Here is a 14,568-nt window from a genome sequence, read left to right on the forward strand (position 1 = left end):
TATCTATCTATCTATCTATCTATCTATCTATCATCTCTATCTATCTTCAATCTAGCCTCACATACATAGGTGTGCATGCATATTAACCACTTTAAAATGCTTAGTTATGTATTATTCATGACATGTTTGATTTAAAATCTTACGTAAAATCCAACTACTTTAAACAATAACTTTCAGCAACAGTAGCACGATTCTAAACTAAGAAGAATTTTGACGATTTTGGGAAATTCATCAAATAACATAAACAAGCAATCTGCTTACACATAGACCAAGGATTTCTGTGAAAAGGAATTTGCTGATAACCTTAAAGGAAAAATAAAATTTCTTAAAATTTACCATTTCGTTTTACCACATTTTTTTCTGTTTAGAAAAATATCAATCTTTAATCAATGTCATTTAATTTTAGACTAAAGCCAAGTGAGATATACAGTCCAAAATTTAATTGGCCTCTACAAATATATAAAAATTATAAACGCAAGCAACCACCAGATAAGGAATATGTAAACAATGATATGCTATTGAGCCAAAGTGATATTTGAGTCCCTTCATTGACAGCAAGTGATAGAGGGCCACAAAATTAAAGGAATGCGTGTGCCATTTGGAAAGAGTAGTAAATGGTCAGTAGTGTCCATCACTGAGAATAAACAGTCTTGATATTTTTTCATGGTTATATGGTTGGATAAGAAGACAGTTTTACTAATAAGCAATCATGTGTGCTCTACAGGATGTTTAATGCAATGCCAGCCACAAAACACTGTAGTGATATCTACCTCTGAGTGAGTTCAGTATTTCTAATTTCTAAGCATATCATCTTATATTGAAAAATATTTGCAAGCAGTATATAAAAACTTTAAAATTGAAACTCATTAAGTATTTTCTAACCAATATTGAAGAAAGTAGAAATATTTTACCCAATGTAGGAAATATTCACGTTCAGAAAGTTTTTTTTCCAGTGCTCTTTTTTAATACATTTAAGTATTCTCTAATTATACACAAAATTGGTTGCATCAAAATTTGAGAAGATACAGAAAAAATGTAAAGAAGAAAATGAAAATCACCCATAATCCCATCTCCAGAAATAACCACCATTACTATTATGTTGTATTACCTTTTAGTAGTTTTACTAAATAATAGTCTTATGCATATATTCCTTTTAACTAAAACCACAATATATATAGATTATCCTGTTTTTTTCACTGAACTTTGCATCATTTTAATTTTCTGTGTTGCTAAATATAGTTTAAAATCATGAATTTTAAAGTCTACACAATAACCAATTCGTTAGATGTGCAATAACGTATGTAATAGATAATGGGTATGTTTGCTATTTCCAATGTTCATTATTAAAAGTAAAAATTTTGCAACTCTTTTACATGTTTGAATCCAATGGACTTTAAACCATTATGTTAGGCATCCATGCTTCAGTTTTAAGGCATAATAAATAACTGACATAAAGCAAGTCTTGCAAGTTTTTTGAAAATTAAAAAAAATAATTTTGAAATATTTTTTGGAAAATAATATGGATAATGAAAAGGTTACTACATTTGAAGACTCATTACTTTAAAAGGGCACGTGTTTCTCAAAACATGCTTTACTAATATTCTCCATGAACCTGATGGCATTTACAGCTATTGTCTTAGTATTGAAGAAAATGTCTGAACTTTTATGGGTGGCTTCCGTGATCTTGTCTAATAAATAAGATCTTGGGCAGGTTTTGTCTTCTTAAATGGAGAAGAGTCATCTGGAATAGCTTGAGTGCTGAAAGGTGTAGTTCACATTTTTAGCACTTCAGCAGGTGCAGTCATTTTGATTGTTAGACTCAACAATTAGTGCTGTATAAAATAAACAGTTGTTAAACTCAAGATCTATCCATGTTGTCACAAATGGCACTGTTTCATATTTCCTATGATGAGTAATATTTCTTAGCTGAGTAATATTCCATTGTATATATGTACACACACACAATGCAATATATAGATGTCATATTATAGAATTGTACAGTTGAAACCTACATAATTTTATTAACCAATGTCACCCCAATAAATTTAATTAAAAAAAGACAGTTTCTACAACAACATTCATTGTATTGCAATACAAAGATGATTAGCTGAGAAATGCTTATCTGTAAGTTAGGTTGCCTTTATAGTCATAAAGTGGAAAATAAGTGAAACATTTACCTAGATAATTCAAATCAATATACTTTATAAAGAGAGTAAAGAGTACATATTTTCAAAAATTAGTCTTATTTAATTGATTCTACTTTAAATTTATTATGTGGAAAATTTATTAAAACTCTTATGTTTTAACACTAGAGTCTATAAATGCCACCATTGTTTATTCTTTTTATTCCATTTAGTAGGTGGTCATTATTAGTAGTACTAGTCATTATCTAAAAAATGAAATAACTCCTTGTAAAAAAACATCAGTGGGACAAAACTAGGTTGTTTAGGACAGCAAGTAGATAGTTATTTGCTTCCTGAAAGTATTAAAAAAGCACATTTAGAACCTTGCCTCTGATTCCCAATCTATCCTCCCAAAACAATGATAAAAATTGTCATATGACTTTTCAATCACACTTTAGTGATAGAATGAGAGTGCTCATGGTCTGACTGATGGTTAACTAGAATGAGGGAGCTACTATTTTCTCCCTCACCATCCCACAAATATTCTTTATATCACAACCTTCATCCTCTTCAAGAAAAAACTATTGTCTTTATTGGTTAACTTAATAATTATGACATGCATTGTTTCATTCACTAGGTAAGAAATATCCTTATCAGAAAAAAGCTGCAACTTACCCACTAGTAGACAGATCTTTTTTTACATTAGAAAGCACAGATTCAGAATGAAAAAAGGAACTAATCCACCAGGTGGAGTCTGCCGCTTCGGGTAACCCTATCAAATAAAACTTTTATTACTCTCTTATAAAACACATTTGAGATATTAAAAACAAAAGAAAATACTGAGGGTGGTGCTGTTAAGAAATAAACCAAATACCTTGCAGGGATTTGTCCTCATCTATGAAGTTAACAGAGTCAGAACCAGTTAGAGAGCTAACTGAAGAAATACTGGCCTCTACGGGGGAAAAAAATAATAATAAATTAACAAATAAATAATAAGCAAGCATACACATATTATTTATTTATCTCTAAACTCTCAAGTCACATAGTTTGAAATCATTTACTTCTGGCTCATGAATTTATGAATTTAATAAATTATTAATCAATTAAAAAATTCTTCCAGAATAAGGTATATTGCATTTTTTATTAATATGGTATATTCTTTTTCATGGTAGACATTCTCTTTCTCTCTCTCTCTACCTCCTCCTATTCCTCCTTCCTCTCTCTCTCTGTCTTTCTGCATGGATACCATACATATAGGTATAGAATTTAAAATGTTATATATGTTGTCAAATTAAAAATCTCAGGAAACACAAAATTAAAAATAAATATGATTGTACCACATTAGATATAGTATGTGTATATATTTACATAACCTAAAAAGCTATCGAATTTAGAAATAAAGGAATTTTTTTTAAATAACAGTTTGTCTTATCATACTTGCATTTGAAACCTGTACATCTTTTAAAAGATCAGAATATAAAAATAACTTCTGTGGATATAATAACACTAAGTAAATAAGCATAGTTTAACTTTGTTGTAAAAAGAATAAATCAATATATATTTCAATATATATTTCTTATGCTACAAACAAACCTTGAAATAAGAGTTTTTTACATGTTGCTGGCATATTTTCAATAAGTGATAATTTGGTTTTCACTTTTATTTAATGAAATTTCTAAATTTTCTTTAAGAAGCTACAATTTTCTATTGAGCTATGAATACTCAGAGATGGATAGATAAAAATAAAACTGGAGTGATAAATGCTGACCTATTATTTATAGCAGCAAATGGAAATTAGAAAATCCCTGAAGCATAGTCATACTGTCCCTGCTTATCTAAGGAATAAATATTATTTTATTTATGTAAAATTGTCATTTTTTTTTAGTTAGTTTATTGGGGTGACAATTATTAGTAAAGTTACATAGATTTCAGGTGTATGATTATATAACACTAAAAAAAACAACAAGACAAACAAATGAAGAAACAAAAACTCATAGTCATAAACAATAGTTTAGGGGTTACTAGAGGGTGAGGGGGGAGGAGGGCTCTAGAAGAGGGTAAACGGGGTCTCATATATGGTGATGGAAAGAGAACTGACTCTGGGTGGTGAACACACAATGTGAAATATAGATAATGTATTACAAAATTGTCAGTAGTTAATGTATCCTGTTAAAGTTATTGAAATTAAACATAATTATGAAATATAAGCTGATTTAACTCATTTATAAGTGTTAATGGTTTCATCCATATAACATAACATACTTAAACAAAGAAATGAGACTTCCTTGATAATATTGATTCAGAGAGGTCTCAAATGGGTTCTATTCCTATTTCCTTCATGATTACAAATGGTTGTCAGTTTTCTCCCTTAAGTTCTGACCAGGTCATGATACATAGGTTACTAATATCCTATAGACATCACCTCAAATAATCCTCTAGGGATATCCTCTAGTGATGATACAACTTACTTCGATAATACTGATTTTTGGCCAGAAGGCAACCAATAGAAGGTACTGATGCCATTGCTTTCCCTGTAAGAGACCACCGGGGAGACTGTGAAGAGCAGTCTGAGAAACAGTGACTGGAAAAGAGAGGTTGATATTAACAACATGGAGTTTCCCTTTTTTCCCATATAAATAATTTTTGCAAACCAAGATAAATTAATACCATGTAATAAATATCTGATAAAAAGAATTAAAAAGTTTACATAAAATTATAATCAAATATACTGCAATAAACAAAAGTGCAATCAATGAGTATATTTATTTGAAAAAGCAAGGAAAAAAATTATGTAAACTACTACCAACAGTGTCCACAACTTATTTCATCTGAAATAAACGTAAAGGTCAGAGAAAAAGTATTAACACAGCCATGATATAGTCACTCACCCAATTGTTTTCTCCAAGTTGTTTTTTTTTTTTTTTTTTAATTAAGATGATTCAAAAATTTTCTCAGAAAATGCACAGTTTGAAACAACCAATTTGTTGTGATCCAGGACAGACTGTGTTTCCCCAGCAGGCCAGGAGACACTGTGCAGTGATTTTGAGTGTGGCCGAGGACTCCTGAGCACACCTTATATTTAGAAGTCTGAAACCTGAGCTGTGGGTGAACAGAGGTGAGTTGGGCACACAGCCAGCCAGAGGAACTTTGGGTAAGCTCTCTGCCCTTGACCATGACAGCATGCCAAGTGGGGCTCCATGCACCAGGGACAAACTTGGCCCAGATGTTGTTTTGCACTTGTCATCTGTAAGGTCACACCTTATGACTGTTACTTTCTACAGGGAAGGAGGTAGTACCCACATATCCTCTCAGCATTGGATACATCACGCATTCTGGGAAAAAGCACCATGCTGGACTCCATAGCAGACACCACAGACATGCTTCAGGCCAGCTGGGGGGATTGGACATACCCACAAATACACTAATGCAAGACAGAGTCACAGGGTCACAGAGAACAATGAAGAACATGAAACACTGAAGAACGATGAGTTAGAAATTCCAGTGAGAATGATACAATACATGAAAGTTATGGGTATAAGTGGAAATTATGTGACTTTATCACACTATATTAATATTATTTATTGATACAAAAGTTAATTTTCTATTCTAATTTTAGTATTATTCCTTATATAAACTAGTCTATCATTTCATAGACTTGGTTTGCCTATGGATCCAATGTTGTTCCTCATTACATTGAGAGAGTTCTCTCGTTTGTTCTTTATTTGGTTAACTATTAGTTTTACCAGCTTAAATCAGCTTTGATAATGTAACATTACTATAAAATTACTCATGTCAGCTAGGTTAAAATTTATTCAAAACATTTATTTTAGTATGCCATTATGGATCTCCACCTGGTTATGGCTCCTTTATGTTGCTAGTATTATTTAATTTTGCTTTTTCTCATTTTTTCTTTATTAGTTTTGCTGGAGGTTTCTTGTTAAGTTAAAGAACTTTATTAAATTAGTTCTTTCAAAGAACTATTTGTTTCTTTCTTTTGTTTCTTGGTCTTAAATTTCATTATTATCATTAATATTTTTTAATTAAAGTTTATTGAGGTGACAATGGTTAATAAGGTTACATAGGTTTCAGGTGTACAATTCTGTAATGCATCATCTACATATCAAATTGTGTGTTCACCACCCAGAGTCAGTTAAATAAAGGAAAAAGAAAAACCTCATAGACACAAACAATAGTTTAGTGGTTACCGGAGGATAAGGGGATGGAGGGTAGATGAGGGTAAACAGGATCAAATACATAGTGATGGAAGGAGAACTGACTTTGGTTGGTAAATTGCATTATTTTCTGTCTTGATTTTGTTCTTCTTTCTTTTACTTACTTTAGGATTATTCTTAATCTTATTTATTTCAAAATAATTTGTAACTGCCATTATGACATTTCTTGAACATTTGAATTATTTAAGGATACTTTTCTTTTTTCAAATGTATACTTTTTTAAAACTATCTTTTCACTGATGATTTATAAGTTCACTACACTGTATTGTCAAGAGAGAATGTTTGATTTTTATTCATTCTTTGAAATAGTTTTTGGAAATGGCTGTTAGTACATGGAGACCCACAGAAAAGCCCCAAGACTGAAAATCTACCTTGGTGAAAAATAGGCTGGTCATTCCAGTCTATTAATTTATGGATTTTATTAAGGGAAACTTACATAGGAGGTATGTCTTTGGCAGCTACAAGCTGAAATAAATCCCCACATTGCTTGGCAGGCACCAGAGAATTATACAGGGTAAAGGGGGTGGAAATAGTTACAGACAGTGATAGGTGAATACTAGCAGGTACACAAGTTATTTTACATGCTTGACCAGGTCAGGACAACAACCAGCACGTAGCAGGAGGCAAGTGAGTAGGGCTGATTTATGTCAAAATAAACATCAATTATGATCAGGCATTCTCTAAGGGAGATTTACAGAAAGCTACCTTCATTCTGGCCCAGGTCCAGCTCTTGGGACAGACGGCTGTCGCATCTTCCACATTGATTTTCTGTATATTTGAGAATAATAAATATTCACATTTACTGCTTGCAATCATTATTTTATATGTGTTCATTAGATTGTGTTACTTAATTTTGTTAAACAAATAATCTATATACTTACAAATGTTATTGCTTGATCTACCAGTCTCTAGTGTGATTGCATCATCTAATTCTATCAATTTTTGTTTCATATATTTTGAAACTATGTGCACACAAACCACAATTGTAGTATCTTCTCTGTAGCCTCTGCTTTTATCTTCATTTATCAGCACTAATGCTTTACTTTTGCTCTAGTTGGTGAGATATAAATATTGCTGCACCAGATTTTTTGTTAAGCAATTACAAGGTATATCATTTTGCATCTCTTTATTTTCCAATCTCTGTACTATTTTACTTTAGAAATCACTTATGTGCACCCTTTAGCTGTATTGTTTTTCCAAATTTTACATACAAACTCTCTTTCTAAAAATATGGGTTTAGTCCATTAACATTTATTGGAATTAGTCATGCATTTCAACTTGTTTTTAATCATCTTATGGTTTATATAAAACCACATTTTACTTCTTGTATAGACCTTTATCTCTCCACCCTTCTAGAACAAAATATTGCATTTTTATTCTTTTATTTATTTTACTTTACTCTTTGAATAAGTATTCTTATTTTTATTACCATAGTATTCAACTCTAAATTCTTAAACAAGCCCATTCTGCAGTTGTGCTGGGTTTGTCTAAGTATAGAATTTGTTTTATTATTCTGTACTGTACTGAGAATGTACATTCCTAATCGAACAACTATAACTCCACAAAGGACTCCCTGCACAGCAGACAGGCAAGACAAAGAGGCCCACTACTGAATTCACCTAATGGTGGGCGATTCGCATGCGCGAGGGAGGAGGGAAGGGAGAAGTACGGAGACAGAGCCACACGGGCAGAACACAGACCTAGCTCAGTGCTCTGAGACCGATGCATCCAGGAACTACCACAGCTAGGGGAGAGGGAAGAACTCGAACTGCTAGGGCTCCGCTTATGGCACACAGGGCTGAGGCGACAGCATATAACACAGCTGAAGCCAACACTCACAGCAGAGACCTTGGAGAAAAGACTGAGGGAAGAAGGCTGAAAAGAGTGGTATAAGCCCTCACTGCTGAGAAGAGAACGGAAGCCTTAGACACTGAGACTATCCCCCCACCCACCGTCCCACAGCTTGTCCCGCCCCCACCTGCCCGGTGCTAAAAGCAGGAACAGTAACAGTTTCAGATCAAAACAACAGAATATTTGCTTTTCTGAAAACTGTGGACCGCAGACACAGATTCGCAGCCCAACTAGTTCTGGCAAAAGGGAGGGAGCTGTGGAAGCAGGACCGGCTGTGGTGATGGTCGCCACCATTGCTCTGGGCCACCTCTCACAACTCGCCCATCCCCTGGCCCCACCTATCTGGGCGGATCCCTGCAGGAGTAAACAGAACTGCTGAAACATACGGGCTCTGAATCTGGTGCAGGAAGAGCTTTGGAACATCAAAAGCTCTCCATATACCCACAGGGACACTGCACCCTGTGACTCAGGCAAATTTTGAACAGAGGAGAAGCCTGTCTCCCAGGGAGTCCCCCCATTGTGTGAGAAGCTGGAATATTGCAGAGAAAACATAGCACTACCGTATGAAAGACAAAAAATAAAAAATAAAAGGCTACAGTCGAAGAGAAAATAAAACATTCTACCAACAAGTGCTGGAAAACAAAAAAAGACCTCTTCCTAGCAACCTGTTGCAGAAGCCACTCCTGTAGATGTCTAGGAAGAGAAATAATAAATCAGTAATTGCCATGAATAACCAAGGCAACAAGACACCTCAGAAAGAAAATAAAAAGTCTCCAGAAAAGGAACTCAAAGATATGGAAATATGTGACTTAAATGACAGAGAATTCAAGATTGCAGTTCAGAAAAAACACAATGAGATGCAAGAAAACACAGAAGTGCAGTTTAATGAACTCAGAAACACAATCAAAGAACAACATGAGCATTTTATGAGATTGAAATTTTAAAAAACAGCCAAATAGAATTTCTGGAGATTAAGAACTTAATAGAAGAAACGAAGAATGAAATAGCCAGTTTAGGTAGCAGAGTTGACCAGATGGAGGAAACAATCAGTGACATCAAAGATAGAAACCTGGAAATGACACGGATGGAAGAAGAAAGAGATTTGAGACTTAGAAGAAATGAAAGAACTCTACAAAAACTTTCTGACTCCATTAGAAATAGCAATATAAGAATAATGGGCATACCAGAAGAAGAAGAAAGAGAGAAGGGAACAGAGAATATATTCAAACAAATTGTCAATGACAATTTCCCAAACGTGTTAACAGAACTGGATCCTCGAATCCAAGAAGCAAATAGAACACATTACCTCAATCCCAACAGGTCTTCTCCAAGGCACATTGTATTGAAGCTGTCTAAAATCAACGACAAAGAAAGAATCCTCAAGGCAGCCAGGGAAGAGAAGACGGTAACCTACAAAGCAAAGTCCATTAGACTATCATTAGATTTTTCAGCAGAAACTCTACAAGCCAGGAGGGAATGGAACCAAATATTCAAACTATTGAAAGAAAGAAATTATGAGCCCAATATAATATATCCAGCAAAGTTATCCTTTAGATATGAAGGAAGAATAAAGACCTTTCCAGACATAAAGAAGCTGAGGGAATTTTTAATACATGACCTACACTACAAGAAATATTAAAGGAGGCTATTCGACCACCACCAACAGGGAAATTTGTGACAACCAAAACATAAAAAGAGGGAGATTAAAGTCCTGAACCAGAATATGGAAATAGAGATAGTAAGCGTGCTGAAGAAAATGGAATACTCTAAATATCAAACTTTCTTTTACTTAAACTTAAGGGTAATCAAAAAACATCCAGAACTGAAATATGTACCGTAATAAAAGAAGAAACAGAGGGAAACATCATAGAATACCACCACACAGAAATAATAGACAACAACAAAAAGGCAAAGAAACAATGGAGACACAGCCTTACCAGAAAACTAAAGATAGAATGACAGGAAATCCTCACATATCAATCATCACCCTAAATGTAAATGGACTCAACTCACCATTAAAAAGACACAGAGTAGCAGATTGGATAAAAAAACTAAACCCAACCATATGCTGTCTCCAAGAGACACATCTCAGCTACAAGGACAAGCATAGACTCAAAATGAAAGTGTGGAAATTGACACTCCAAGCAAATGGTATCCAGAGAAAATCAGGTTTAGCCATACTGATATCAGATGAAAGAGACTTCAGGGTGAAAAAGGTAACAAGAGACAAAGATGGACATTTCATAATGGTAAAGGGGACTATACAACAAGAAGATATGACAGTCATCAATATGCATGCCCCCAATCAGGGAGCACCAAAATATACCAAGCAACTACTAACAGAACTAAAGGGAGAAATTGACCAAAACACAATTATACTACGGGACTTAAATACATCATTGACAGCTATGGATAGATGATCCAAACAGAAAATAAATAACAAAATAGCAGCTCTAAATGACACATTTGATGAAATGGACATAATTGACATATATAGAGCACTTCATCTTAAAACATCAGACTATACATTCTTTTCTAGTGTACATGGAACATTCTCAAGGATAGACCATATATTGGGACATAAAATCAGCCTCAGCAAATTTAAGAAGATTGAAATCATACCAAGCATATTCTCTGATCACAAGGCTTTGAAATTGGATATCAACGCAAAAAGAAAGCAGGAAAAAACACAAATACATGGAGATTAAACAACATACTTAAAGAACAACCAGGTCAATGAAGAAATTAGAGGAGAGATCAATAGATACATAGAAACAAATGACAATGAAAATACATCCTACCAAAATTTTGGGGATGCAGCGAAAGCAGTTTTAAGAGGGAAGTTTATCTCATTACAGGCCTACCTGAAGAAACAACCAAAATCCCAACTAAATAACCTCATGTTACAACTTAAAGAACTAGAAAAAGAAGAACAAGTGAAACCCAAGGTCAGCAGAAGAAAGGAAATATCAAAAATCAGAGTAGAACTAAATAAAATAGAGAACAAAAAGACTAGAAAAAACTAATGTGACAAAGAGCTGGTTCTTTGAAAAGATTTACAAAATTGACAAACCCTTGGCTAGACTCACTAAGATAAAAAGAGAGAAGACACTAATTAACAAAATCAGAAATGAAAAAGGGGAAGTTATCACGGACACCACAGAAATACAAAGGATCATCCAAGAATACTGTGAAGGACTTTATGCCACCAAATTCAATAACCTAGAAGAAATGGGCAAGTTTTTAGAAACATATAGCCTTTCTAGGCTGAACCATGAAGAACTGGAAAATCTAAACAGACCGATCACCAGTAACGAAATTGAATCAGTCATCCAAAACCTTCCCATAAGCAAAAGTCGTGGACCAGATGGCTTCATTAGTGAATTCTACACAACCTTCAAAGAGGATCTAATACCAATCCTGCTCAAACTCTTCCAAAAAATTGAAGAAGAGAGTACTCCCTAACTCATTTTATGAGGCCAACATTACCCTGATACGAAAACCTGGTAAGGACAACACAAAAAAAGAAAACTACAGACCAATATCTCTGATGAATACAGATGCAAAACTCCTAAACAAAATTCTAGCAAATCGAATACAACAATGCATTAAAAAGATTATTCATCACGACCAAGTGGGGTTCATCCCCGGGGCATAAGGATGGTTCAACATCCTCAAATCCATCAATGTGATACATCACATAAATAAAATAAAGGACAAAAATCATATGATTATATCAATTGATTCAGAAAAAGCATTTGACAAGAGAAAACATCCATTTATGATTAAAACACTAAATAAAATAGGTATAGGAGGAAAATACCTTAACATAATAAAGGCCATAATGACAAGCCCTCAGCTAATCTCATAATTAATGGTGAAAAACTGAAGCCCTTTGCTCTCCATTCAGGAACACGACAGGGCTGTCCCCTATTACCTCTGCTTTTCAACATAGTGTTGGAAGTCCTCGCCAGAGCAATCAGGCAAGAGAAAGAAATAAAAGGCATCCAAATTGGGAATGAAGCAGTTAAATTGTCACTCTTTGCAGATGACATGATGCTATATATAGAAAACCCTAGAGACACCACCAAAAAACTATTAGAAACAATCAATGAATACAGCAAAGTTGCTGGCTACAAAATCAATGAACAAAATTACACTGCATTCCTATATACTAACAATGAAATCTCAGAAAAAGAAATACAAAAAACAATTCCTTTGCAATTGCAGGAAAAAATATAAAATTCCTAGGAATAAACTTAACCATGGAGGTGAAAGACCTATATGCCGAAAAATATAAGACATTTTTAAAAGAAATTGAAGAAGATATACAAAAATGGAAAGATATTCCATGCTCATGGAATGGAAGAATCAACATAGTTAAAATGGCCATATTACCCAAAGCAAAATACAGATTTAATGTGATCCCCATCAAAATCCCAATGGCATTTTTTAAAGAAATAGTATAAAAAATCATCGGATTTCTTTGGAACTACAAAAGACCCCGAATAGCCAAAGCACCTTAAGAAAAAAAGAACAATACTGGAGGTATCACACTCCCTGACTTTAGTTTGTACTACTGGACTACTATAATCAAAGCAGCATGGTATTGGCAGAAAAACAGACACATAAACCAATGGAATAGAATTGAGAACCCAGAAATAAAACCACATAAATATGGACAGACAATTTTTGACAAAGAAGCAAAAAACATACAATGGAGGAAAGACAGCCTCTTCAATAAACGGTGTTGGGAGAATTGGATGGCCATATGCAAAAGAATGAAACTGGACCGTTATCTGTCACCGTGTACCAAAATTATTTCAAAATGTATGAAAGACTTAAGCATAAGACCTGACACAATAAACTGCATAGAAGAAAACATAGGTACTAAACTTATGGACCTTGGATTCAAAAAGAAACCCTTATGCACTGTTGGTGGGAATGCAGACTGGTGCAGCCATTATGGAAGGCAGTGTGGAGGTTCCTCAAAAAATTACGAATAGAATTACCATATGACCCAGCAATCCCTCTCATGGGTATCTACCCGAAAAATCTGAAAACATTTATCCATAAAGACACATGTGCTCCAATGTTCATTGAAGCTTTGTTTATGATGACCAAGACATTGAAACAACCAAAATGTCCTTCGATAGATGAACAGATAAAGAAGTTGTGGTATATATACACAATGGACTACTATTCGGCTGTAAGAAAAGATGATATAGGAACATTTGTGACAACATGGATGGATCTTGAGAGTATAATGCTAAGCGAAATAAGTCAGACAGAAAAAGCAGAGAACCATATGATTTCACTGATATGTTGTATATAAACCAAAAACAACAAAAGAACAAGACAAACAAATGAGAAACAAAAACTCATAGAAACAGACAATAGTTTAGTGGTTACCACAGGGTAAGTGGCGGGAGATGAGGGTAAGGGGGATCAAATATATGGTGATGGAAAGAGAATTGACTCTGGGTGGTGAACACACAATGGGATTTATAGATGATGTAATACAGAGTTGTACACCTGAAAATCTATGTAGTTTTACTAACAATTGTCACCCCAATAAATAAAACAAAAGAAAACCGAAAAAAAAAAAAAAAAGAATGTACGTTCCACCAAAGAAATCATCTTCTTTTTCATTTTGGTGATTTGTCAACTATTTTTCCGTCAAATGCTGCTTTTATATTATATTAATTAGATCGTCCCACAATAGTACATCATAAACACCTATGTGCACATATACCAGTCAATGGCATGCAACAATAAGCATGTGTTTCTCATATCAGTTGGTACAAACAGTAATCGTGCCTACACATTTGTGATTAGCTGAAGAGGCTCTTCCAGGGCAGGTCTGCAGGTTGGCTGAGATGTGGAATGATCTCCATGTGGTCTCAGGCCATGTGTTTGGTTTTGGTTGTCTTCCTGTGCCTATGACTGCTCAGAGTCGCCAGCTAGTAGTGCATGTGTTTCAGATACATTGGATGGAAAGTTCCAGAGGAATTATTGAAAATATTCAATGACTTTTTAAGTCTAGGCTTGGAATGTCATATCAGCCAATATTCCAATGGCCAAACAAATCATATGCCTAAAACTAAGATTAATGGAGTAGGGACGTATACTATCACCATGAAGGGTTGGAAGTGTGTGGGGGAGTAAATATCTTCTGGACAATACTTTAATCTATCATGCCCATTATTTCCTCTATTCTTTATTGCTGGATCTCCTCTTAATTAGATGTCAGGGTCTTCCTCTATATTGCTTTCATGTTTCAACCACATATGTGTGTATACATTTAAAAATGTATACAATGTATAAATTATATAGTCAATTTTGTCATATATCTATGCTGC

At 34.1% G+C, this 14,568-nt stretch overlaps 1 protein-coding gene across 1 annotated transcript; it reads right to left on the reverse strand.

Moving 5' to 3' along the window:
- Positions 1 to 941: 941 nt before the first annotated feature.
- On the reverse strand, positions 942 to 5,173 carry PPDPFL (pancreatic progenitor cell differentiation and proliferation factor like). Its single transcript, XM_019712588.3, has 5 exons — positions 5,012 to 5,173; positions 4,592 to 4,704; positions 2,998 to 3,075; positions 2,799 to 2,895; positions 942 to 1,832 (listed from the first exon to the last, which is right to left on the reverse strand). Exons 2-5 carry the CDS (start codon positions 4,644 to 4,646, stop codon positions 1,820 to 1,822), a joined length of 243 nt encoding a protein of 80 aa, XP_019568147.1. The 5' UTR covers positions 4,647 to 4,704; positions 5,012 to 5,173; the 3' UTR covers positions 942 to 1,819.
- Positions 5,174 to 14,568: the final 9,395 nt, after the last annotated feature.

This window comes from Rhinolophus sinicus, chromosome 7, assembly GCF_057876585.1.
Source record: "Rhinolophus sinicus isolate RSI-liver-muscle chromosome 7, RSI-T2T, whole genome shotgun sequence".
Lineage (NCBI taxonomy): Eukaryota > Metazoa > Chordata > Mammalia > Chiroptera > Rhinolophidae > Rhinolophus > Rhinolophus sinicus.

Excerpts from the sequence above, each read along its gene's own strand:
- PPDPFL (XM_019712588.3), bottom strand. The coding sequence starts at position 4,646 with ATGGCATCAGTACCTTCTATTGGTTGCCTTCTGGCCAAAAATCAGTAT. Across the intron at positions 3,076-4,591 it reads CAAAAATCAGTATTATCGAA|AGGCCAGTATTTCTTCAGTT; the intron begins GTAAGTTGTATC and ends TTTCCCCCGTAG. Across the intron at positions 2,896-2,997 it reads TGAGGACAAATCCCTGCAAG|GGTTACCCGAAGCGGCAGAC; the intron begins GTATTTGGTTTA and ends TTTATTTGATAG.